The 26,570-nt window shown below is 40.9% G+C and overlaps 1 protein-coding gene across 3 annotated transcripts in view; it reads right to left on the bottom strand.

Moving 5' to 3' along the window:
* Positions 1 to 26,570, bottom strand: part of GLB1 (galactosidase beta 1) — a 233,819-nt gene that overhangs the window by 17,823 nt on the left and 189,426 nt on the right. For 2 of the 3 annotated variants that reach the window (XM_032237595.1, XM_032237594.1), the window contains 2 exons: positions 11,908 to 12,039; positions 9,056 to 9,280 (listed from right to left, as the gene is read on the bottom strand). In XM_032237595.1, coding sequence (XP_032093486.1) covers positions 9,056 to 9,280; positions 11,908 to 12,039 — 357 coding nt within the window. Of the gene's footprint in view, positions 1 to 3,557; positions 3,622 to 9,055; positions 9,281 to 11,907; positions 12,040 to 26,570 lie in introns of all 3 variants that reach the window. The other variant, XM_032237596.1, reaches the window with a different exon arrangement.

Consider the following 26,570-nt stretch of genomic DNA (forward strand, 5'->3'; position numbering starts at 1 on the left):
TTGAAGTATAAGATATAAGTCAGATGTTCAAAGGGAATAAGAAAAAACAATGTTTCCAAGCCTCCAGCCTCTAGGTGGCAATGTTACTTCTTTTCCCTCTGTTTTTACCCCTCTCTTTAAATTCCAAACTTAAGAAAAAAAAATTCTTAAAAAGAAACAATCCAGCCGAACGTTGAAAAAAGAAAAGAAAGAAATTCATAACCCACCAATATGAAAAAGGAGAAAAAAATAGAAGGAGGAAAAAAATAAACCAGTCCAATTTAAAAAGTAAGAGGCATTTGTAAAAATTCCATCCATAAAAAAACAAAACAGGGAAAGTTAAATAGCGGTTGTTAACAATAGGAACTAAAAGTGAACATGGGTATTGTAATAGATCCTTGAACTTTGTAATGAGAAGATGCTGCTTAGAGACTAAACAATGAGGAAGGAAAAAAAAGTTGGGCTGTGAATGACTGTCACCGTGCGGAGGGAGAGGGGGGTTGTATGTTTAAAATTGTATTTATATTTCTATGTTTTATTCTTAAAAAAATGTATAACCAATAAAGATTATTTTAAAAAAAACAAAATTAAAAAAAGGATAACACACTAAGTTTAATTCAGGTTTAATTCACTGCTTACTCTCTTCTGTCCTCAATTTTAATTTTACTCTAAGTCTTTTGGGGTGTTCTCTTCTCTAATAGTAAAAATTTATCTCATCATTTTGACACACTCTCTCTCCTGCTTTTCTTCCGTTCAGGGGCTGTCTCAACCTTCTGCAGCTTAATGGCTGCTTCTCTGTTGCTGGAAAAAAGAGCTTCTCCTGGATCAGTCAGGGACTTTGCGATGTCCCTGAGATCAGCAGCAGGTGCCCTTCTCTATCACCATCTCTACGGGAGGTTTAGGTCCAAAAGGACCATCCAGCAGCAGATATCGAGCCCCAAGATTGCATGTTGTATCCTCACGACGTCAGCCTCGCCTCCTCACAACATATCTTCTATTGACCTCTGATTGGATGGGCTTGAGGTGGCCTAGGATGGTGTGGAGACAGGTTTCCTTGCTATCCCTATCTTTATTTGGTTTGTAGTGCTTGTCATGGTCAACAATTTTTCCTCAGATTTTTTTTTGTATTCAGTATCTCCACCATCTTTTAACACGTATATAACTCTCCAGCACCCCAATCTTCCTTGAGCTATAGATATAGACATAGACTTGTCTTTCAAATCAAATCTCACTTCAGTCCTCCCTTTAGACCATTCTTTTTGTAATCCACAATGTCTTATATGCAATTAAAAGAGAAAATAATAATAATGGTAGTAATAATAATAGAAATGGTCCCAGGATAGGAAGAAGAAATTTGTAATCCAAGAGGGAGCACTGCTTATCTTTAGCATTCTGCTTTATTTGTCTAATAGTATTATGAGGAGCCATCGAGAGACGTCATGAACGGGTGTGCGAGTGGGTTCTCCACAAATCACAGCCTGTTTCTGTCCGTCTGAGGGGCTCCTTGGAACTGAAGTTGCCCTTTAGGGGTGATGGGAGAGAAAGGGCTCTCCATTGATCGCAAACGGGCAGTAGTCCATTTTGCTAGTCAGGAGTAATCCTTCTTGAAAAAAGGCGGAGAAGAAGATGGCCATTAATGGCCAAACCGAAGCAATGACAGAGCAAGCAGTGAGAAAGTGGAAGAAAGTAATGGATAGGACCAACTTCCACTAAAGTGAGTAAATTTCCCTATGCTGATTTAAGAAAAAAGGGGGACTCCAGTGAAAAGGAGAGGAGGGATTTTCTTCTCCCTCCTCCCCACATTGGAAGCGGTGGGGAAAAACATGCAGCAGTTATAGATCCATTAGAATAAGGAAGGAGTAAAGGGAGAGGAGTTGTGGTTAAAAAAAAACAGGAGAGACTGAACTGGACTAGAGTTTACAAAAGAAGATTTGGACAGAGTTAACTTTGGATAGAGATAATCTGAGTCGCTTTCCTGGACTGTGGGTTAAAATAGGGAAAATAAAATGACTTTCCCTTTTTGCACTGACATATAAATCATTATGAGAAGAAAAGTAAGGAGCAAGGATGATATCTACTGGGCAAAGAAGACATAACTGAAGAACTGTGGAAGTGATGAATAACCCTTCTTTGTTTTTCTTTCTCTTTTCCTGGATATCTTATAACCCATAACCATGATGGCAAACCTATGCCATGCATCCATAGGTGGCACGTGGAGCCATTTCTTAAGGCACATGAGGCGTTGCCCTGTCAGCTGCAGCGCACATGCTGATTTTGGCCTTCATTTTTGGCTATTTTTCACCCTCCGGAAGCTTCTCTGAAGCCTCCAGAGGGCAAAAAACAGCCCAACATGCAAACTGGAAGTTCAGGAACAGACTTCCAGTTTGTACATTGGGTCATTTTTCTCCCTCTGGAGGCTTCAGGATGGGGTCTAGGACTTTTTGTCTCCTACTTTTGGCCACTCCTGCTTCTCTACAGGCGTTTCTCCTGAGGGGGTGGAAGGAAGGAATTTTTTAGGGAATGAGAAAGGACAATTAATATAAATCCAATAAAAGGAGAAAGATGTAAAAGATTTTGCCAAAATGCCTTCCTCCTTCTCTCTCTCTTTACTTCCCCCCACTTCCTTTCCCCCCATCAATACAGGGCCTGGTGCTCCTTCTTCACATCCCGGAGCTGCAGGTGCCTGCAAAGTCAGGAAAGGAGATGAAAAGAGGGAGGGAACTCTTCAAGGGTGAGCAAATAAAAAGACATGCCGAAACATCTGCAGCTGCCATGGCTGTGAAACGGGATGCCCTGTCTCTTTGCTCCCTGGCACGCTTGGCCGAGGTTCCCCAATCCACCAATCCATCACTCTCTCTCTCTCTGTTCCCCCCCCCCCCATGGATCAGCGTGAAGAACTGCAACATCTATTCCTGCAGAAAATGAGAAGCAGATTTCAAGAGAACGTTTCATTCCTCTGCAGGGCTGTGGGTCGCAGTGTTTGCACGTTAAGGCAGGAAAGTGCATGGCTCTCCATTGGGCGATCTGCTAGTTTTCCTCCTCTATGTTTTTCCTGGCTTTGGGGAGGGGTCCTTAGGTTGTTGTGTGTCCCCCACCCCCAATTGCCTGCCCAACAAAGAGAAGTTCCGAAAGTACAAGCAAAGGGGACGAGAGAGTAAAGGAAGATCCTAAGTTAGAAGATCCCAAATGAAGTTAGAAAGGGTGGGTCCCAAACCAAGCTGGCTTAACTGGGTTGGGGGAAATAGGGAGTAAAGCTTTACCAAGGACCCCCCTCTCCTTTCTCCTCCTGGATCATCCCCTTCCCCCCCAAAAGGGAAAGTGTTCCAATATTTGAGGGGCTGCCACAGGCAGGAGGCGATCAAGATAGGAGACAAATCAGCATACAGGGAAGAAGTCTGGAAGTTATCTACATGGTGTTCAGAAAACAGCTTATATCTAAACACCAGCAAGACAGAGGAGATGGTGCTGGACTTCCGGAAGCAGAGAGAGGAACCTGCTCCACTCTACCTCAAGGGGGGCTGTGTGGAGAGGGTCTCCTCTTTCAAACTCCTGGGAGTGCACCTTAGCCAAGATCTCACCTGGAAAAATAATACATCCCAGGTGGTCAGGAAGGCTTAACAGAGACTCCATTTCCTTAGGGTCCTGCGGAAAAATCAGGTGGAACAACATGATGACTTCTTTTTACCAGATTATGATAGAAAGCACCTCCACATATTGTGTTATGATAATGTATGCTGGCTTGACAGCCGCAGACAGAAAGGCATTACAGAGCATGATAAGCACAACACAAAAAATCATGGGCTTCCCCCTGACCCCACTGGATGATATCACCAGAACCTGTTGCCTCAGCAGAGTGAGGAAAGCTTCAGGGATGATTCTCACACTAGTCAGCACTTTTTTATCTCCTACCATTGGGCAGGAGATATAGAAGCATAGCCAGCCAAACAAATAGACTGAAAAATAGCATTAATCCTTGGGCCATCAGACTTCTGAATGCAACATAACACCAAAATCAAATTTAATATGATAGACTTGCAGGGCCAGTGCAACGTGCAACATGTTTATGCCAGTGTAATGATGTTATATACGTACATGTATATGGGAATGTTTGCTAATTATTACTTATTTGGTTCTAGGAATTTCTTTTCTTTCTTTTATCTATTGATTTATTGAGATGAATTTTGTCTTTTTGGAGGGAAGGCACCAAGGGAGGCTCATTCAATTTCATTGTACACATGTTGTGCATTGACAATAAAGGTTTGATTTGGTTTGAAATAATCAAGCAGAAAAAGAAGCCTAATCAAGGAAATACTTAGCAGAAAACTTCCACCAACAAGGCTAGCTACTGTATACGAATGGGGAGCAAATTCTATACTCACTACAATTGATGATTTATCTAGTCAGATAACGTCTACTCTGGTCTGCAAGCAAATAGCCATGGACAGAGACCATCAAGGACTCCACAGTTCAACCATGAGCTACAAATATTCTCTTCTATTCAAAATAAGCCAGTGTCAGTTCTTTCTAGAAACCCTGTTTTTAATATTTATCTTACAATTTTCACTTCTATATAGGAAAGAGTGCTTAACAGTGTCTTCTGTAAAATTCTATGGAGTTGCATAACAACCTCTTCAATTAGTTAATAGCATATAAGGTGTCATCACCAGTTGTAACTCTTATGATGATAGAGATAGATATTCTACAGAATGAATATCCATCACGTGGATAAGGTACAAATATGGTGTATGAAGAGCAGAAGAGCCAATAATTGTTTTTGGGAGTTGATGGTAAGATGAATTGATGTAAACAGTTAATAATATGTTATGTAATAGTATACATGTGGCTATATGTTATGAAAATGAAAAAATAAAAAACTTTATGTTTTTGTGTGTGTGTGTGTGTGTGTGTGTGTGTGTGTGTATGTATGTATGTATGTATGTATGTATAGGTGGAGACAGCAGCCATGCATGGGTTAACTCTGTCAGTATCCAATAGGACTGAGTCTACAAAGTGACATCATAGTACCTGAGGTATCTCCTCCCGCTTTTGATGAAGTTGATAAGTAGATTGCTGTGTTCTATTAGATTGCTCTTCACTAATCATCTCTCTAGTGTCCTTCTCTACTGTCCCTCTGCAACACACAGAGTCCAGGATGGGGCTGGCTGCTGTCTCCACCTGCTCAGAGAAAGGGCATATCAGGTAAGTAACCAACGCCCATTCTCCAAAGTTGGTGGAGACAGCAGCCATGCATGGGACATACCAAAGCTTGGCCTGCCAACGGATGGGATTACGTGTGGCCTAGATGTCTGATGAGGGAACCACCTGTTGTAGAACTCGCCTTTCGAAAGCCGCATCAGCCGATGCATAGTTATCCACCCTTTAGTGGCGAATAAACGGAGTTGGCATAGTCCAGGTGGCCGCCCTGCAAATTTCCTCTATCAAGGCTTGCATAGTTCACGCCGCTGAAGTTGTTGTGCTGCATGTTGAATGTGCTGTGATGTTAGATGTTGGAGTGAGGTGATGAGCCTGATATGCTTTCAAGATGGAAGACCTGATCCAGCACCCTATAATCAAAGATGAAGCCCTTAGTCCCTTGTTGGAGTGAAAAGAGATGAAAATGGCCTCAGTACGTTTGAAGTCAACCGTCCTGCTGATGTAGACTTTGAGGGCATGGCGCACATCCAGCGTGTGCCACTTTCGTTCGAGCCTGGATTGGGATTGGAACAAAAGTTCGGAAGAGTTAATTCTTGAAATCTATGGAAGGCTGAATTAACTTTAGGGACGAAGGTGGGGTCGAGCCGAAGGACGACTCTGTCCAGATGGAACACACACAGATCAGATCTGATGGACAGTGCCGCCAATTCCAAGACTTGCCTCGCTGATGTGATGGCGACTAGAAAGACTGCCTTCAGCGTGAGGTGTTGTAATGAGGAAGACCTCAAAGATTCAAATGGTGGTTCGGTGAGGAAGTCCAGGACTTTGGCAAAGTCTCACATAGGGAATCTATGGGTGACCGGAGGGCTGAGGTTGGAAGCACCCCTGAGGAATTGTCAGACATGTGGGTGCAAAGGGAATGGTTCAGATTGATGCAGAGAGAGGACTAAAGACCACAACCTGCTGCCTTAGGGTGTCAGGAGAAAGTCCTTTGTCAAGATCCTGTTGAAAGAATTCTAAGATGACGGCTACTGAAGCTTCGAGAGAAATAATATCTCGAGGACAGCAGTAAACGTTTGCCAAGAGTCTTCATAAATTCTATTAGTAGACATCTGAATTGTCCTGATTACCTCATCAGAGAGATTAGCCGATATCAAGGCCACCTGCTCAGCTTCCAGGCGGTTAGACGAAGCCATTGGAGGTTGGGGTGATGAATGGACCCTTGTTGAAGAAGAGACTCAAGCATGGGGAGCTGCCATGATGGATCCACCGATAGATTGACTAGGTCCATGTACCATGGGCGGCGCAGCCAATGCAGGCAATAAGGATGAGCTCCTCCTCCTCCTCTAGCATCTTGTGTATCTCTCTCTATATCAGGGGGAAAGGAGGGAAGGTGTACAGAAGCCCGGAGGGCCATCTGCACCTTAAAGCGTCCGTCCCTTCCACTCCTGGGGTCGTGTATCAAGCGAAGTATCTGGGAAGTTGTTTGTTTGATCATGTCGCGAAGAGATCCAAAACTGGAATCCCGTACCACCTGGTCAACTGTCTGAAGATGCGATGATTCAGGCTCCATTTCGCTATGTCAATCATTGTGTGACTTAACCAGTCCGCCTGTGTTTTGTTGATGCCTGAGATATGTTCCATGCAGAGAGATAGCAGGTTGGTTTCCACCCAGATCCGTAGGCGAAAAGCTGAGTCCATAAGTGAGATGGCCCTCGTCCCCCCCCCCCGGCGGTTGACATGCACCTTGGCCATCGTGTTGGCTGTGGGAATCAGCATGTGGGAGTTGCATATTGATGACCGAAAGTGGAGGAGGGCCAGGTGGATTGCCCTCAACTCTAGCCAATTCATGCTGTAGGCTAGGTCAGAGCTGGACCACAGGCCTTGGGCCACCTGAGAGTCTAGGTGAATGCCCCACCCGGTGAGACTGGCATCTGTCACGACGAGACGCTGGGGCTCCCTGAAGAGGGACCCCTGGGAGATGGCCAGGGAGACCAACCACTCTAGAGATTGGATCACCTCAGGAGTCAATCTGACCTTCACCAAAGAACAGCTATTGTTGGTCTTCTGGAACGGCTACAGGAACCACTGGAGGCAGCAACTGTGAAGCTGTGTCCACGGGATGATGGAGAAGCATGAGACCATCTTCCCTAGCAACTGAGACAGTTGGATCAGCAGAACCTGTTGCTTGCTCCTCACTTCTTTGGCCAGATCCCGGAGAATGATCTGTTGCTCTAGAGACAGGAAGACCTTCCCTTGAACAGAATCTATCAGGGCTCCTAGGTGCACCAACCAGAAGGTGGGAACTAAATGTCACCAGTATGGTGGTCTGGAGCACCAGTATGGTGGTCTGGAGATCCTGAAGAGGCTGATAGTGCGACCTGGACAGGGAAAGTTGTAGGAAATTTTTTTAGAAGAAAAAGCCAATTTAATTTAGGAATTTTGATAAAAGTTGTGAGAGAGCCAGTCCAAGATCGACTAAGTCTAAAAAGCGGGAGGAGACATTTCATGTGCTATGATATTACTTTGTAGTCTCAGTCCTATTGGATACTGACAGAGTTAACCCATGCATGGCTGCTGTCTCCACCAACTTTGGAGAATGAATATTTCACATGGCCTAAACATAATCTGACAAAGGGCTTATGTTATGTTACATTATGCAGCCACTTTTTATTATACACTAAACATCCGACAAGTGAGCTAAAACTAGAATACATGAAGAACAAGGATACAACAGCATAGATTCAAGAAATTATCTTTTCTGCTGGGGTAAAAGGTTTTCTGTTGATTGAAATAATTCAGAAAATTAGTTCAGATATCATAAGAAATGCTTCCCAAGGATACCACGAATGACATATACGAGTTTATCATAATTGGTACCAGAATGGAATCCTGAGAAACCATCCTGAGAATAACACTGCCTATATTCATGTCACAGAATCGTTTAACATTCTTAATTGCCTAGAAGGATGTTGCTTAACAATGCTTAATGCCATAATTATGTTATTGACAAAATCTGAATGAAAGATGTTTGAAGGAAGATGCCCATGTAATACAAGTCTGAAACGTTAAGGTAGAAAGTATGCTGATAATATCAATCTTAGAAAAGCCATTATTAGAAGTGATGGACCAAATGACTTTTTTAATTTTCACCATATGTGCATTCTAATCATTGATATTCTCAAGTGAAAATTTATAAGAACCATTATGTTATGAGAGCTATTAAATACTAATGTATCAAATGGACACATGAGTCTTGGGCACTGGAGCATATGTGTGGAAAGCAGATTATGAATTTCAATATTAATCTGCACATGAGGCAAGTACTAAAAATACCATGAATCCATTAACTGACATTAACACAATTCAGTCAGTAGGCATCTACTGTTGCAAGTCCATCAGTTGCAAGAGATAGATATTGGACAGCATATAATTGTAATATCTAATACTTTACTTTTATATGATTATAATAGCCCGAAGATAATTGCTTTGTTGTATATATCCAACTTTATCAATCCTTGTGGCTGACTTACTAAATATTTCTATTATTAAACAGCTGTTCAATCCTAGCACTGGAAATTAACAATCCCAAATACTGTCAATATACTCCAATTAAGCTGCTTTACACTTTACCTACAAATGGCATATGTGATAGAGGGAGTGGTATTGTATTGATCTTGTTTCATCTCTCAGTGTTCAATATGGTTCAATATGGTTTCTATTCAAAGTTGCATAACTTTAAGCAATTTTCATTTAAGGTGTTCAATCCTAGCACTGGAAATTAACAATCCCAAATACTGTCAATATACTCCAATTAAGATGTTTTACACTTTACCTACAAATGAGATTAATGAGAAATACTTTAAGTCTGTTATGAATTTTGAAGTTGTACATGAACTTTTTATGAATAAAGAAATTGTACCTTTGTCCAACCTGGAAATTTGAGATAGGTGTCTTGAGGCAAATCTGGAATTTCACTAGGAATGGAAAAATTGCCAGTATAAACACTCGGCCCTTCATATGTTGATACATTTTTTCCAGATATCATATGATTGAAACCTCCTTGCACTGCTCTGTCAATGTCCAGGGGATATATTTCCCAGTCAAAGAGGATATCTTGAGCAAGAGTTAAATTCACAATCAGACCCTGAAAATAAATGTATTATAAATTTGTCAAAGAAGAGTTTTACTGCTTTACAATTCCCTCTCTCCCTCCCTCCTCCTTCTTCTGTCTATCTGTCTGTCCCTCTCTCTCTCCTTCTGCCTAGGTTTTTTGCCCTCTTACAGCTTTAATTGGAAGGCCTCAGTCTAATGACTACATAGACTCGGATAATTTAATGCAGGTCATCCCATGAAAATAGTAGGTATTTGGGAGCTCTGGAAAAACATAGATTCTATTGATATTTTTCAAATGGATTTCTGCTCTGCTTCGATAAATGGCATATGTGATAGAGGGAGTGGTATTGTATTGATCTTGTTTCATCTCTCAGTGTTCAATATGGTTCAATATGGTTTCTATTCAAAGTTGCATAACTTTAAGCAACTTTCATTTAAGGTGTCCCTTTTTTATATTACACAATTCTTACAGAATTCTCTTTAACAAAAGATGGGGACAGTCATAGCCTTACAATCTACTGGGATGGGAAGTCTATAGGTGATTATTTTGGTCCCATATCATTTGGATCTTTTTTTAATCTGAGACCCAATTGTGGTTGATGTTGCACAAGGTTTCTATTTCTATTTATGGAAATTGTTTTAACAAAAAATAATGGGTGATTATATTTCTGACATCTGAAATATATTGTGCTGGATTGTTGCAAGGCAATTTTTTCTGATGTTATTTCATTGGGAAGGGATGTTCATTAGGAATTTGAAGCTACTTGTCATTAACATGTTGAAGTAATAACATTCAGGTCTACTTCATAATACTGTATCTGCACCAGAAAAAGCTGAGCACGGTCAGAACAGTGCTATGATGGGATAGATGTGACTTAATAAAAAATGAATCATGATAAAGTGGAGATTTTGTAGGTCAGTGAATTCAAGGGAATGGGAATTTGAGGAATAGCTTGATCTGAAATGGCATATTCTCTCTCAGAAATGTAATGTGAATGTATTACTTGAGTCAAAGGTATTATCAAATCTTTATAATAGAAGGGTGCACTATCAATTCCAACTGGTTCACTAATTATATTCTGACTTGGACAAATCTAACAACAGTGGTTAACAAAATGATAAACCTGTGATTGGACAATTACTATGCATTCTTTGTGAAGTTGCTACAGGTGAAGGTCTGTGAATGTCTGGTCCAAACCCTTAACTGGTACAAAATGCAATATTTGGATTGCTGAGTGAGGCCCTTCAAGGTGCATGTTTTTGACATATAAGAGTGCAAACAATTTGAAAAGGGATTATTTGAAGAAAGACTTCATCTCTAAGGCTTGATCAAATGATACAATCATTGGAGAAAATCCTACTTCATATACTAAGAACCCCCCAAACCTCAAGCTATCTAAATTATTTATCCAAATAGCCAAAGATGTTACTTTAGAAGGTAGCTTATAACATTAACAGAAATAGCTCAAGTGCAAAAGCTGTCAATATATTAGCATCTCCTCTAAAGCTCCATTTTAAAAGATTCTTTGTAAGATAAATTTAATCTAGAATTTTGATCTCACCTTTATATTTTAAATTTCACGGTACAATATAATTTGCAAGTTTCCACATCCTGTAGTGAAACAGTTGAACACATGAAAGCTATGTTCCTTAAATAAACCCATGAAGATATCTTTTTCTGCTTTTTCTATTTTTCACTAAAACTATAGTTTGTGGTAACATACCAAGGTTGCCTCCAAAAGTGGCAAGAGTTTTTAAGAGAGAGAGAGATACTAATTTACATTTCTATATTTTCCTTAATAATAATACTGGTGCATATATAAAACGTCTAAATATCAAGTCGTACACAATTCAACTGATAAAAGTCATATAGTTCTGATAACAAATCCTTGCCATCAAAGTCAGAGTTGGCAGCAGACTACATTCTGAAAAATAAATCCATTCAAGGCAATCCATAAAAGGATTGACATGGAGAAAATAAACTTCTGTGATTGTAAAATAAATGATATTCAAACTTTTATGCCAAACCTTCTGGGAGATTGTTTCCTGATGTTGAAAGATACTAAGGACTAGAAAGAGAAAATTACTTCATAACTAATCAGCATCAAAATTGGATTGGCACAAACCGCAGGTCTTCAGATTACGATTAGAACAAAAAGAACATACCTACTGATACTTTCAAATTTACTTTAGAAAATGTAAATACAAAGGATGATAGGGAGGAGCTGTACTCCTCTAGCAAGTCCGTAAGAACTACATGATCTGAATAACTGTTCACATTTCCAAAGGAAGGTGCCTGTTGAGATAACACCTCTTCATAAAACACTGTATTGCATTTTGCCTACATTAGATCAATGCCAATGGCATACAAGGCTTGGTCAGATTGTTTATTATGCATATTTCTAATCACCCTCACATAGCCGCCAAAGACAGCAGTGATTTTGGACTACTATTCAAGTATAGTGTTCTTCTTAATTAAAGAGATACAATAGTATTTCAAAACTTTTTCTTTTCTTCTCAAACTATAAACTCAAACTACTTCCTCTAAATACTATACCTCTATAATATTCACTCCATAGTATTAGAAGTGTTGCTTTGTGTTCAAATAACCAGGCAAATTTATACTTGACTGGATATTTAAGACAATTGAAACTATACCTTGAAGTCATTGTTGTATCGTCCATAATTGACTCGACCCATATTTTCTATCAACAGATCCAGATTGGCACCTGCATTCCCAGTTATGTTCAATTTCAAGGATTTCCTTCTTTCAAGAATTCCCTGTGGAATCTAAATGAACAATATATTTTAAAGTTAAACCCAAAACAAGACACAGTACAAAAGCTATATCATTATCCCCCAGTGTCTTTTTCAGAGGTATCTGCATTTTGATGGGAGGTTTTAGAAAATGCCTATCATCAACTGTGTTAATTCATAATATGACTTGAATCAAAATTATCATAGTCATTTATATAATTCAAAATCTTTCAGGTGTTTTCTTTAAATAAAATGAGTACTTCTGAAGGAATTCAAATTTCCCCACCCTCTACGGTCAGAAAGTTTAAATAACTGACAAAAAACAAATAAGCATGGTAGGTATATAAAAATATTAAAACAATATTCCCTGTTTGCTTGGTGTTTCATTCTTTTTTAAAGTCAAAAATTCATCTTCGTTTCTCTGATTGATATCATAAACCACTCTTGGATATATCAAGACATCTTTATTGGATTCAGTACATACAACCAAATTTTTAAAAAAGGATAGAAATCTTTAGGTTGTTGGGCTCCCATTTAACATCTTTGTGAAATAAAAGGTGGAACCGTGATGCAAAATGCATGGTGCTATACATGAAGAGAGGATTTGGGAGGTTCTTAGCTTTTTAAAAAATCTATTAACTCTACTGAGTATTTGACTACACTTTTAGCTTCTGTTTCAAATTGATAAGAAACAGTATCACCAATTTTCAACAACAATAGTTAGAGCAGCCAGGGGCTAAAAGAAGAAATTTGGAGGGTGAAGGGTGGGGTGGCAAAAGAATTTCAAACATAACAATCTCAACTAAGATCAAAAGATAATGAACACTTGCCAGGTTCACATCCTCTTTCTTTTCTCCTTCCATTGGTTGTTTTTAATCCTCAGAGAAAACATAGTGTAGCATCACAATCTGCTTTGATAATACTTACAGTCACTGTTCAAGTCAATTCCAAACCTATTGCCACCCAAAGTTACATTTGATTTCAAATACAGTCTAAATCAATCCACCACTTCCTTGCTCCTCTCATTGCCAGCACAATGCTAAAGGACAAAAGAGAATCTTCTTCATGTATCTTTAGTTAAAACACTGACGTGAGAGCACATATGGCTTTGGCTCAGCATCATCTCAGAAAACATGCATTTCAATGCATTCCTTCTAATTTTTAGGAAACAATCAGAACAGATCATTCAGATATAATTTTTCTATGGCCGTGATGGCGAATCTATGGCACACTTAACAAAGTTGGCATGCGGAATCGTGTCGCCTGGTATGCCATCCATCAGGAGGCTGATTGGCATCTGTGCATGAGCGTAGAAACCAAAAGTTAATTCAGCTCCTCTTACCTTGTGTGAGAAAATGAACTTTTGGCTGCTCTCTGGATCTCCACTTGCTGCTCCTGCTTCTCGCCAGGTTGATTGTAAGTTTCCCTGGGCTAGCATGAGGGGTGTGTGTGAGGGGGATGGGAAGCCTTGCTGGCTGCTTCCCAAATCCTTCCACCTCTGAAGCCATCAACACCATGCTGGGCTAGGGTGGGGGGTGGGGGGAAGCCTTGCTAGCTGCTTCCCAAAGCCCTCCACCTCTGAAGCCATTTCATACCCTGCTGGCCCAAACGAAATGGGCTAGCAAGGATGTGTGGGGGAGGATGCTTTGCAAGGAGCCACAAGGGGAGGGGTAAGATCTGGTTTCTGTCCACAAGTAAGCTAATCCCAACATGAAGGTCTTTTATTTGCTCCTTGTATTCCTTCTCTTTGCATTTTTTCCAGGTAAGAAATTAAATTTCTGATGATGTAAAAATAGCTCATAACTCACCTTACTAGACAGCTATTATCATGTCTAAAAGCAAGATACTCTTCTCCATCTTGTCTGGAGTGCCATTTAATCCAGAGCCTGACTTCTAGAATTAATAATGTAAAAATGCAAATACAAGGAGTACAAGGAGCAAATAAAAGATCTTCATGTTGGACCAAAACTTACTTCTGGGACAGAAACCAGCTCTCCGCCCCCTTATGACTCCTTGAAAAGCACCCCCCCACATGCTCCAACACCTGAGGAGGCAGGGGAGGGCTGCAGGTGTCCTGGTTGATCCCACATGGGTCTGGGAGTGGGTGTGAATTTCCCCAGACAAACCATCCCACAGCCCTCTCCATCCCTTCTTCTGTGAAACTGCTTTCTCCCACTCGCTGTTTAAAAGTTTGGGTGATTGTCCATCAAAGTTTCTTGTTTTGCCTGGGATCTGGTGGTTACTTTAGCAGCTAGTTGATTGTTTTGTATCATGGGCTTGATTATGTGTAGCTTCATACTATTGTAGTGCAGTTCTCTGGATAGTGCATCTGCCAGACAGTCCCCCCCCCCCCCCGGAGATATCTGAGTGTAAATTCAAACTGTTACAAGCCCATAGTACTTGTTTTAGGGAGAGTTTCCTTGGGGTCTTTAGGGCTTCTAAATTTTTATGATCTGTCCAGACTTCAAAAGGGATCTTACTTCCCTCAGGAAATGCCTCCAGGTTAAAAAGAGCCCACCGGACTGCATAAGCCTCTTTCTCCCAAATAGCCCACCTTTGCTCAGATTCATTCAATTTTTTGGATGTGTAAGCGCATGATTGTAATTGGTTTTGCTCATTCTTCTGAAGCAAGACCACTCCTATCTCCACATCGCTGGCATCTGCTTGTATGACAAATGGTTGCTCTGTGTCTGGGTGCTTTAGAATTGGCTCTGCTGAAAACAGCCTTTTAAGTTTTTTAAATGCAGCTTGGCATTCCATTGTCCAGTTCAAAGGCTATTTCGGTTTCGGGTTACCCTCCCCCTTCATTTTTAAAAGCTTGGTGATGGGGAGAGCAATCTGGGTGAAAGCGGGGATAAACTGGCTGTAAAAGTTGGCAAATCCCAGGAAGTTTTGTAACTGTTTATGTGTTCTGGGTGGTTCCCAGTCAAGTACTGCCTGCACTTTTAAAGGATCCATTTCTATGCCCTGGTGTGAAATGCAGTATTCTAAGTAATCAATTTTTCTTGGTGGAATTCACATACTTTAGAGAGTTTAGCATAATGTTTGGCAGAGCAGAGTTTGTTCAGAACCGTCCGGACTAGTTTTACATGTTCTGCTTTGGTCTCAGAATATAGCAAAATGTCATATAAGTATACCAAACAGCACTTATATAAATGCTCCTGTAGCACTTTGTTTATTAATTACATAAATATTGCAGGGGACCCTTGTAACCCAAATGGGAGCACTTTGAATTGGTAGCATCCAAACGAGGTGTTAAATGCCATTTTCCATTCATCTCCCTCTTTAATTCTGATATGGTAGTAAGCCTCCCTTATATCCAGCTTGAAAAAAATTTCCCTTTATGAGGTGTGCTAACATTTCTTTCATGAGGGGGACAAGATACATGTTCTCTGCACTGATCATATTCAGGTTCCTAAAATCGACACAGAGACGTTTAGAGCCATCTTTTTTTCTCTAAATAACACTGGGGCTGCAATTTTCGGGCTAGCTCAATGAAACCCCTTGCTAGGTTTTTCTCAATGAATGTCCTTAGTTCTTCCAGCTCCCTCAGACACATGCTATACATCTTGGGTTTAGGGAGTTTGGCCCCGGGTAGGATTTCTATCGCACCGTCAGTGGAGCAGTGCGGGGGAGGGGAGGTCATCAGAGGCTTTTTCACTAAAAACCTCAACCAAGTCGTATTCTTTGGGTATGCCCTAGGTTGGCATAGTGTAAGTGGGCATTGCTGTTTCTTGCTGCTCTACCCCCTCAGTTTCTTTGTGTGGATTCTCAGCAAAAGTCATGTGCATCTGAACTCTTATGGTGCCTTGCTTCTAATTAATTTTGGGGTTCCATTTTGTCAACCATGCAAGACCCAAAACTAGTGACCATTCCATGCCAGGCGCAACTATAAATGTATTTCCTCGTGGTTTCCGATGCCTATCTGTAGAGGCTCAGTGGCAAGTGAAACTGGCTCCCCCTCTGCTATTGACCCACCAAGTTGGCAAAAAGCTATAGGACTTTTCAGCTTCTTTACATTAATCCTCAACTTTCTTACCAGAGTTGGGCTGATCAAACAGCCAGTGCACCCAGTGTCCACTAAAGCAGAGATTTTTATCCCTCTCTCCCAGTTGGGGATAAACAGTCTTAGGGGGAGGGTAAGCAGTTTAATTGGTTTGCTTACTAGTGGTTCATCCTCTGGATCGCTTCCGGATGAGTGTGGTTCCTCCTGCTGAGAAGCTGGGGTTTCCTCCTCAAAGAGGGGAGGGGTGGAGATTCTACAATTCTGCTTCTCAGGGCCGTCTCCTTCCCGCGCGGGCCAGGTTGCGTAGGTTCCCCCCCCCCCGGGCATTCTCGTTTCCTAGTCAGTGCTTGAGAATGGCATTATGCAGCTCGATGTCCCTCCTTTCCACACTTGAAACAGGCTGAGGGTTTAGGAGAAGATGCCGTTTGCAGACTGAAAGACTCTTGCTAGCATTGGGGTGGGGATTTCTTCCACATTTGCCCCGCTCAGTACTAGTTCCTGGCCCTGTCGATCTCTGCTTCTTCCGCAGTGAGATACCACTCATGTAGGTGGTTTGGTGCACCTCGAGCCACGCAGGCATTGTAGAGGTCATCACTCAGCCCATCCTTGAACCAGCTTGCTAGGATATCTTCTGGCCAGTTCACACGACATGCCAAGTCTCAGAATTCCTCGGTATACTCTGCCACTGGCTGGCGTCCCTGCTTCACAACATTAATGCAATTGCATGCTTTGCCATCTGTGATGGGGTCCTCGAAACATGGTCGCAGGGCCATAATGAAACGGTTGCGGTCCTGCAGTTCTGGTGCATCAGCATCATGTAGGGTCACCATCCATCTGGCAGCGGCTACTTCCGGGGCTAGAGTAACTATTCACACTCAGGATCCTTGGGTTTAAAAATCACACCCATATTTTTGCATTTAGGTGAGCAGGTGTGCCACAAAGTATCCCAATTTTTTCGGGTTCCCATCAAACTTCACCCCCAGTTTTTCCTTATAATTGCAGGTTTCGAGGTTGGTTGGGAGCAGCCCCCAATCCATGTGCCAACTGGTGGGGAGGGTTTGCTGTGCCATCTGCTTAAACAGCAGGGCCTAGAAGGGGGTTAGTTCTCCTGGCGTCATCTGCAGCTGCTGCCCTTCCAACACCTCTTGGTTGCTGTTCTGGCTCTCCCCGGATGTTGAGAGTTTCCAAAATCTCCATCACCAACTGGGTTACATGTATGTTCAGATGATCCTCTCTCAGTAAGGCTTCATTTAGCTCCTCCTAGTCAGAGGGGGCTTCTAGCTCCAATTTCCATCCTGGTTTTCGGTTACCACGGGTAAGAGTGACTCCTCTGGTCCTCCCATTCCAGCCATCTTTCGTGCTGATACCGATTGACCAGCGGGGCTTTTTGGGGTCCTCCAGGTTCACTTCATCCTCTCCAACAGGATACATGGAGCAGGCCTCCGGTTTGGGGGGGGTGATGTCTCCCTCCCCTTGTTTACTGTTGTGCTTGAACATGGTTTGCAGTGTCCCCTCGGTAGAGCAAGTGTTGCTTCTCCGCGTTGACCATTTTGCAGAGATATTGCTTTATGTAAGGGCTCCTCTCCTAACTTAAAAAAACTGAAGACTCTTGAAATGGAGTATTTCAAAAGGAACCTTTTATTAAGAAGAATGGAAGCCATTAAAGTCAAAGCAACATCTGAATCCTTAGGCAATGCAAGTAGAATTAAAGCAGTAGAGACCTCTCCCATTTGTTAGAATACAGATTCTAGCCAAAACACAGGTGTGAAGATGTTTCCTTTATCAACTCCCGTGAGAACTGAATAAACATACATTCCCATGGCTATCTTCCATTACACAGTAAAGTGCAATGTCCAGATGGCCATCATAAACGTTCCCCCAAAAGGTGATGGGATCTTAGGCATTTTGACACCAGGAAACCAGTTGTAAAATATCGGTTGTCACAGGCACTGCCAATAAATTGACTCCAAGGCCCCCCTCCTCCCAATTGTTTGGCAGTATCACTTTTAGGGATCTGACAGGTGGTCAGCAAGTTCAAAAGAATCCCCAACTGAGAATTACTGCTGTAGATTGGTTGATTCAGGGAATTTCTTTAGTGTTAACTAAGAGCGTTAGCTACCATATTTTTCAGAGTATAAGACACACCGGTGTATAAGACGCATCAAGATTTCGAAGAGGTAAGTAAGAAAAAAAGTTTTTGTCTTCCCCGGACCCCAGGAGCACTCTGCAGGCTTCAGCAGGGCTGGGGTAAGACAAAAATGCCCCCATTTTTCACCAAGACAGGGGCATTTTTCCTTTCCCCCAGCCCTGCTGCAGCCTTCAGAGTGCTTCTGGAGGGTGGGGAAAGGCAAAAACACCCCTGTTTTGATGGAAAATGACCCATTTTCCACCCATTTTTCACCAAAATGGTGGCATTTTCCGTTCCGCCAGCCCCGCTGAAGCCTGCATAATGCTTCTCAGGAGTGGGGGGAAGGCAAAAACACTCCTGTTTGGATGAAAAATGGCCCATTTTCTACAAGTTTTCAGCAAAACAGGGGCATTTTTTTTCCTTCCCCCAGCCCTGCTTAAGCCTGCAGAGTGCTTTTATGGGGTGGGGGAAGGCAAAAACACCCCCGTTTTGGAGAAAAATGGCATGTTTTTCACCCATTTTTCATAAAAATGGGATGTGGGGGCAGGGTTTCAGAAGGCAAAAATGGCTGAATTCAGTGCATGCACCAATATTTCCACACTCTTTTAGGGGGGGGGGAAGGTGCGTCTTATACTCTATAAGCATGTTATTGTGGGTTGTTTTTTTTCAGAGAAAAGATGTTAATCACGTATGAGTTGTTTTTTCTAAACTAAAATCTCATTATTCAGGTTAAATTGCCATTACGTGGGTTTGTGGTTGCGATTTGGGCACTTGGTCTCAAAAAGGTTCACCATCACTGGCCTATAATATTGACAACTAAACAATTTAAGTTTACTGCCATTTATTTTATAAGTACAGTATATTGTCATGGCTATGTAACCTCAGCAGGGGTGTGTTTCTGCTGGCATTACTACCCGTTCACTGTGTGTGTCTGCGCAGTTGCCTGTAAATAGATCTGCGCATGCGCAGAACATTAAAAATGTCAAAAAGACTTCCGGTTTGGCATCACGCCGGTGCGAGCTGCCGACAGATCCTCTGCTCGGTTCGCCCGGCCTTTTGCACGAGTGTGGCTGTAGCAGGCAAGGTCTTTTCGAGGTGCGAGGACCAGTGGAGAGGGGAAGCATCGGAGCAGCGGAGGGAGAAAGGCGATCTCCCCCACGAAGCGAGAGGCTCCCTCAGATCGAGTGCAAAGGAGGTCGGCTGATTAATGGCCGACCAGAAGACGTGACTGCCAGCCTTTAACAAGGAAGGGAAAGACAGCTGCAGGGAACATATCGGATTGAAAGACAGTAAACGAAAGACCTTGATTTAAGAACCTAAATTTGAAGAAATTAATAATTTAATTGTTTTGAGCGCGGATACGTAAGTGGGTGCATTGAGCTGAAGCGGCGAGTAAAGACGGACAGGGAAAGATTTAAGAGAGCCGAGTGGCAGATCGGATAGAGAAGGACTGAGTTTTTGAATATTTAAATTTGGAGGATTAACAGTGGGCGAGACGGTGAAGAGAAAGACAGTCGGTTGGATTTGTCCTCCTAGTGGGAAAAAGGGGAAAAAGATCTGCGAGTCGCGAGGGTTTGAATCAGCTTTAAAACTCTGGTGAGGCGGTGCCGAGGCATACTGATAGAGACAACAGAAGGGCGACACCTTGAAAGCGAAAACTGAGCACCGGGGGAAAAAAAACAAACCCCCCCCCCCTGCCTCTTTCTTTATCTCACTGACAACAAGAAGTGATTGATGGGTGAGCTTTGAAATGACTTTCGTGAGCTCTGACCTCTCCCGTCTCTTGACTTTCCATGCTGAAAAGTTTTCTCCCTATCTAGTGGACGCCTCTTAGATACTACAGAACTGTTCTACTGTATACTGTATAGTACTGCTCTAATTTAAATATCTTTCTTTTTTTTGGGTGTGCATTATAGTGGATTGATTGTGGTTGAACAACACACTGAGACTTGGGTAACTGATATATTGTTAACATTACTGTCTAGATACCTAACTCATTGGTTAACCAATTAATTAATTAAGTATAAACTATTCAAAAAGTTTATAGATTAATGTAATAGAACTGTATAAATACTCTAACAGCAGCTAGAAGGTACTGGAACTACAGATCAAAGGGGGAGAGCTGAATTAAGTTAAATGGCAACAAGAATAGTAACCTTAACTAAAGGAAGCAAAAAACAAACTTCTCTATCCACTCCGTGAGGGAAAAGTCGCCTGAGGGCAGGCAGACGGGAGATAAGACAGCCTAAACTTCACAAGGCCAGGAGGTAACAATGGACTCTCTACAGGAAGTAATATTGAAGATGAATGAAAACATCACCAAAGGCCTGGAGGGAGTAAAGAATGAAATGAGTGAAGTCAAAAATAATATGGGGAGGATTGAGGAGCGTGTAGGGGCTATCCAAGCAGCTTTGTCAAGGAATGAACAGGAAATCAAAATTGTTAAGGAGAGAACAGAAATAGCAGAAAAAAGAATAGATAAGACAGAGGATAGACTGGAATCCATAAACACAAATCTGGAGGAGGCCATCCTCCACCTAGAATTAGAGAGATCAGTGTTTTATTTGAGACTACAAAATGTAGAAGAAGCGAGAGATGAAAATCTTCGGGAGCTGATTGCAGAAATTCTGGGACTAGTTCTCGACAGGCCCAAAAATGAGGTCATTAACGAATTGGATGAAGTTTATAGAATTAACACAAGCTTTGCGAGACGCCATCAACTTCCGAGGGAGATCCATGTGAGGGTTCTAAGACAATTGAGAGAGGATATTTTAAGCACAATAAGAGGGGACTCATTAACATATAAAGGTAAAGAAATTCTTATCTTAAAGCAGATCCCCCGGAGAGTTAGAGAGAAGAGAAGGAAATATAACTTCCTCTCCTCACAATTAAATAGACATAGAATCCAGTTTTGATGGCTCCTTCCGGAAGGAATGCTAGTAACATGGAGGGGAAAAAAGTACCGGATAGACTCCTTGGAGAAAGCTCAAGAATTCCAGGAACTTTTATTTGCAGACGAAGAGAGGTTTAATAAAGAAGGAACCTTAAGTAGAAGACAGGAAGATATTATAACTGAATCCCAACTGGAGGGGCGAGAGACGAGAGAGGTCAGAGAGCGAGAAAGAAATGGCAGAGAAGAATCAAGAGCAAGGTCACCAATTGAGACAAGATATAAAGGTGCCCTCAAAGCAAACAATATGTAAAGGAGTTGAGGAATGGGAAACGAATATACTATCAGCAAATATAAATGGTCTTAACATAACATTAAAAAGAAAACGTGTACTGTTGGATTTATTGAAACAAAAGTTAGATGTAATCTGTCTTCAGGAAACCCACATTAAAGAAAAATACAACAATCTGTTGAAATGCCCAAAATTAGGAAAAGCACTTTGTTCGTCAGCACAAACTAGAAAAAGGGGAATTTGATGTACGTAAAAGAATGGTTAAACCCCAAATTAAAATATGTAGATAAAGAGGGTAGAATATTAATGGTGGAGATAACGAATGGTGGGGAAAAAAATTTACTAGTTGGAATTTATGCCCCAAACCAAAAACAAGAAAGATTCTATGTAAATTTACACAAGAGGATAAATGAAATAAAGTGGCAAAATATATGTATTCTAGGGCACTTCAACGCAGTAGTAGACGGTAAAATGGATTACAAGGGTATACACAAGAAAAGTACTAGAAGGAAACTACCGACTGCCTATGCAAATATGGTGAAGGAACTAGACCTCTATGATGTCTGGCGAACAATGAATGACAAGATACAACAGTACACATTCTACTCTCAACCACATAATTCTTGGTCCCGTATCGATATGGTCTGGTCAAACCCGGAACTACTTACGGATACTGTAAATATTGAAATAACAACAAACAAGTGGGCCGACCATCATCCAGTCTTATGGCAATGGAAAGGAAAGACAAGGATAAAAGCTAGGTGGACACTAAACCAGAACATATTACAAGAGAAACAATTTGTACAATCAATAGAAAAGGAATTGGGATATTTTTTCAAAGAAAACAGTAAAGAGCAGACATCAATACAAAACGTCTGGGATACGATGAAGGCAGTCGTGAGGGGAACATCAATAGACTATATAGCAAGAAGAAATAAAATGCATAGGGAAAAACTTAATACATTGAACAAAGAATTAAGAGAGATAGAACTGCTGATTCAGAAAGAGCCAGACAATATTAAATACAAGGAAAAAGGAGAGTTAATTAAACACCAAATAAATCTGATTTCTCAAGAGGAAGTAGCACAAAACATTAAGAGAATGAAGCAGAACTATTTTGAACATGCAAATAAAACTGGGAGATGGCTGGCTCACAAAATAAGAAAAGATGAGGCAAAAAGAACTATTAATCAACTGAGCGATGAGGAGGGGAACTTGAAACAGGAAATAGGGGAAAAGAAAAAGATTGTACAGAACTACTATAAGAAACCATATGAACCGGACGAAATTAGTGAACAAGACATCAGAAAATACCTAATAGAACAGAAACTTCCAGTCTTGCCGGAGGAGATGAGAGAGATGCTTGATAAGGAAATTACACAAGAGGAATTGAAAAAGGCCATTCAAAAACAAAAAAACAATAAAACACCTGGTCCAGATGGGCTTCCGTCGGAAATCTATAAAAAACTCCAAAATACCGTAGAAGACAAATTATTAGAATTATTTAATGAGGCACTACAAAACGGCAAGGTTCCAAAATCATGGGGGGAAGCTTTCATTACCCTAATACCAAAGGAAGAGGCGGATAGTAGTAAAATTCAAAACTATAGACCTATATCCTTGTTAAACGCGGATTACAAAATTTTTATATCAATCTTGGCGGAAAGATTAAAAATAATATTAAATCAAAATATCCATTCGGACCAAAACGGTTTTCTCCCTAAAAGACACATTCGGAACAATACAAGAATAATAATTAACACTTTGGAATTCTACGAAACAAGATCTGAGAAACAATTAGCATTAATTTTTGTCTATGTGCAGAAAGCATTCGATAACTTAGATTGGAATTTTTTAATCACACAACTAAAAATGATGAAATTCGGCGACAAATTTATTAAGATTATAGAAACTATATATTCACAGCAATCAGCAAACATTATAATTAATGGAGAATTAACAGAGAGGGTACGAATCGGAAAGGGTGTTAGACAAGGGTGTCCGCTCTCCCCATTACTATTTATTATGTCGTTAGAGGTTCTCCTAAATCAGATAAGATTAAATCAGGAAATTAGGGGTTTGACCATAAAAAAAGAACAATATAAAACACAGGCCTTCGCTGACGACATAGTCTTTATTGTGGAACACCCTCTAATCTCAGGACCGAAATTAATGAAGGACATTGAGGACTTTGGGCGTGTGGCCGGATTAAAAATAAATAAGGAAAAAACAAAAATGATTATAAAGAACTTTCCCAAAAAACAGATAGAAGAACTAGAGAAAGCAATGGAATTAAAGGTAACTAAAAAGGTCAAATACTTAGGGATTTGGCTATCTGCGAAATGCTCTTCTATAAAAGAAGATAACTATGATAAACTATTACGAAACATCCAAAAAGATTTAAAAAATTCGTTGAAGCTACAAATATCATTGATGGGAAGAATCGCAGTAATCAAGATGAATGTCTTGCCAAAAATTCTCTATTTATTTCAAACGGCACCGGTCAAATTAGGAGAAAATTTTTATAACGATTTGGATAAAATGGTACGAAATTTTTTGTGGAATGGCAAAAAGCCTAGAATAAAATATAAGCATCTTCAAGATAAAAGAGCGCAAGGTGGAATGGGCCTACCGGAATAGAAAGCATATCATCAAGCAGCAACAACAATGTGGATAAAAGAGTGGGTAATGTTAACCAACAAAAGAATCCTAGCGATAGAGGGCCACGACTTGCAATGAGGGTGGCACAATTACTTATGGTGTGAGGGAAATAAAGTCCACAATTATTTTAGAAGACACCATTTAAGAGGGGTACTGATTAAGGATTGGCTGGAAATTAGAAGGAAATTAAGAGGGGTACTGATTAAGGATTGGCTGGAAATTAGAAGGAAATTCTATATCCAACTACCCAAATGGATATCCCCGACGGAAGCCCTGATATACCCAAATTTGATAAATTTTGACAAAAATGTTATTTACAAACAGCTGTTAGATGACCAAAATAGACTAAATTCCAGGGAAAATTTGGCTGAAATGGGAATAAATATTGATTGGTGGCCATACTTTCAAATACAAAATAAATACAAATCAGATCTAGCACAATTTGGCTTTCAGGACAAGGACCAGGAACTGGATAAAATCTTAATAGGACCAGACGAGAAATTAATCTCAAAAATATATAACTGCTTGCTGATCCGAAAAATGGAAGCAGAAAGAGTGAAAGAAGTCATGGTAACCTGGGCCCAGAATATCGGCCACACAATTGACCTGGATGACTGGGAAAGGGTATGGGAGTGGAACCTGAAATTAACGAAATCGACGGCCTATAAAGAAAATATATACAAAATGTTCTACCGCTGGCATCTCCCTCCAACAAGACTGGCAAAAATTTCCTCAAAATTATCGGCCAAATGCTGGAAATGCAAAACAACGCTGGGCACGTACTACCACATGTGCTGGACATGTCCGGTGGCTAAGACATATTGGAAGTGAACGCTAAGATGGCTGAATGAAATCATGTCAATTAAATTAAGTCTTAAGCTGGAAATCTTTCTATTAGGGATAACAGATCAAAAAATATGTAAAACCAATCAATACCTTCTCGTCCACATCTTGACGGCGGCAAGGATCGCTTACCCGCAGTGCTGGAAGAGTGAAAATGCCCCCACTAGCACAATGGTGATGAACAAAGAATTAGCAGAAATGAACAAATTGACAATGCGGATTAACGATAAAGAAGACACAGACTTTTACAAAGTCTGGGAGAAATTGTACAAATGGCTTGATGAGACAGTGAGGATTCAGATATAAAAGGAGATAGCTGACTAACTTAAAACGATCTAAGCAACAACTCAAATAAACAATACACAAAGACAGAGGGACAAATGAGAGTAGAAATGTATTAGAGGTGAGAATTCACCGTTGAGTAACACCATTAGACCACAACGTTGGAATAACTTGAAAAGCTGATAGGTAATCTGTTATAACTACCTGCATGGAATTAGCAACCTAGTTTCATACTAGGTAAGACGAGATGAGCAATGGGAGATGAAAATATGTAAAGAGCTTTATCTATTTTTGTATCTTGTATTTTGTAAATCTTGCCTTTTTTATATAACTTTCAAATAAGGAAAAAAAAAAAGAGAACCAGGTCATCCCCTGAAGAGGAGAATATGTAAACACAACAACGGATAGAGTGGATGGAGGGAGGAGCAGAAGGAAAGATAGGAAGGAGAGGAGAAAGGAGAGGAATAGGAGAAAGGGAAAGGCAGAGGAAGAATGGGAGGGAATGTAAGAGTAGGAAAGAGGGGAGGAATGGGAAGAAGAGGGGAAGGGTAAAGGGGAGGAAGGGGAAGGAGAGAAGGGAAAGGAGAGGAGGAAGGAAGGAAGGAGAGAAGAAAGGGGGGTAGGAAGAAGGGAGGGAAGGAGGGAGGGAAGCAAGGAGGGAAGGAAGGAAGGAGAGAAGGAGAGAAGAAAGGAGGGAAGGAAGGAGGGAAGGAAGGAGGGAATAAAGGAGGGAAGGAAGGAGGGAAGGAAGGAGGGAATGTAGGAGAGAAGGAAGGGGGAAGGAAGGAGGAAAGGAAGGGGGAAAGGAAGGAGAGAAGGAGAAAAGAAAGGAGGGAAGGAAGGAAGGAGGGAAGGAAGGAGGGAAGGAGAGAAGGGGAAGGAGGGAGGGAAGGAAGGGGAGTAGGAGAGAAGAAACGAGGGAAGGAAAAAGGGAGGGAGGGAAGAAGAAGTAGGACCGTTGTAAGATAAGATGGATCTATGGGATGTTAAAAAAGCAATCTTCAAGAATATTGTCAACAGTAGGGAAAAAATTGTTGTAAATACATATTATTAATAACAGTTATGAGATCATATAATTGTGAATGTATATGAAATTGATAAAATAAAATTAAATTAAAAATTAAAAAAATAAAAATGTCAAAAAACATGCTGCGGCAACCGGGAAACCGGTTCGGGGGTGTGGTGAGCTTGCCATCCCTACTGGTTTAGTGACCCAGTCACAATTTCCATTACCCAAACCGGTACGACCAGTAGCAACCCACCTCTGGACCTCAGATGTTATTTTCTAGAGGTGCCCTAAATCTGCAGAGAAGGAATACCTTAATACCCTAACATTAGCATTTTGTAGTTATAAATCTAGGATCCATAGCAATGAAAAGTAAACAGAAATTATTGTGACAATAGACTCTTAAGGCCCATCCATCTGAATTTATACTAATCCACAGTATTGGCATATTTCTAA

The sequence above is a fragment of the Thamnophis elegans genome, chromosome Z (genome assembly GCF_009769535.1).
Source record: "Thamnophis elegans isolate rThaEle1 chromosome Z, rThaEle1.pri, whole genome shotgun sequence".
Taxonomy (NCBI): domain Eukaryota; kingdom Metazoa; phylum Chordata; class Lepidosauria; order Squamata; family Colubridae; genus Thamnophis; species Thamnophis elegans.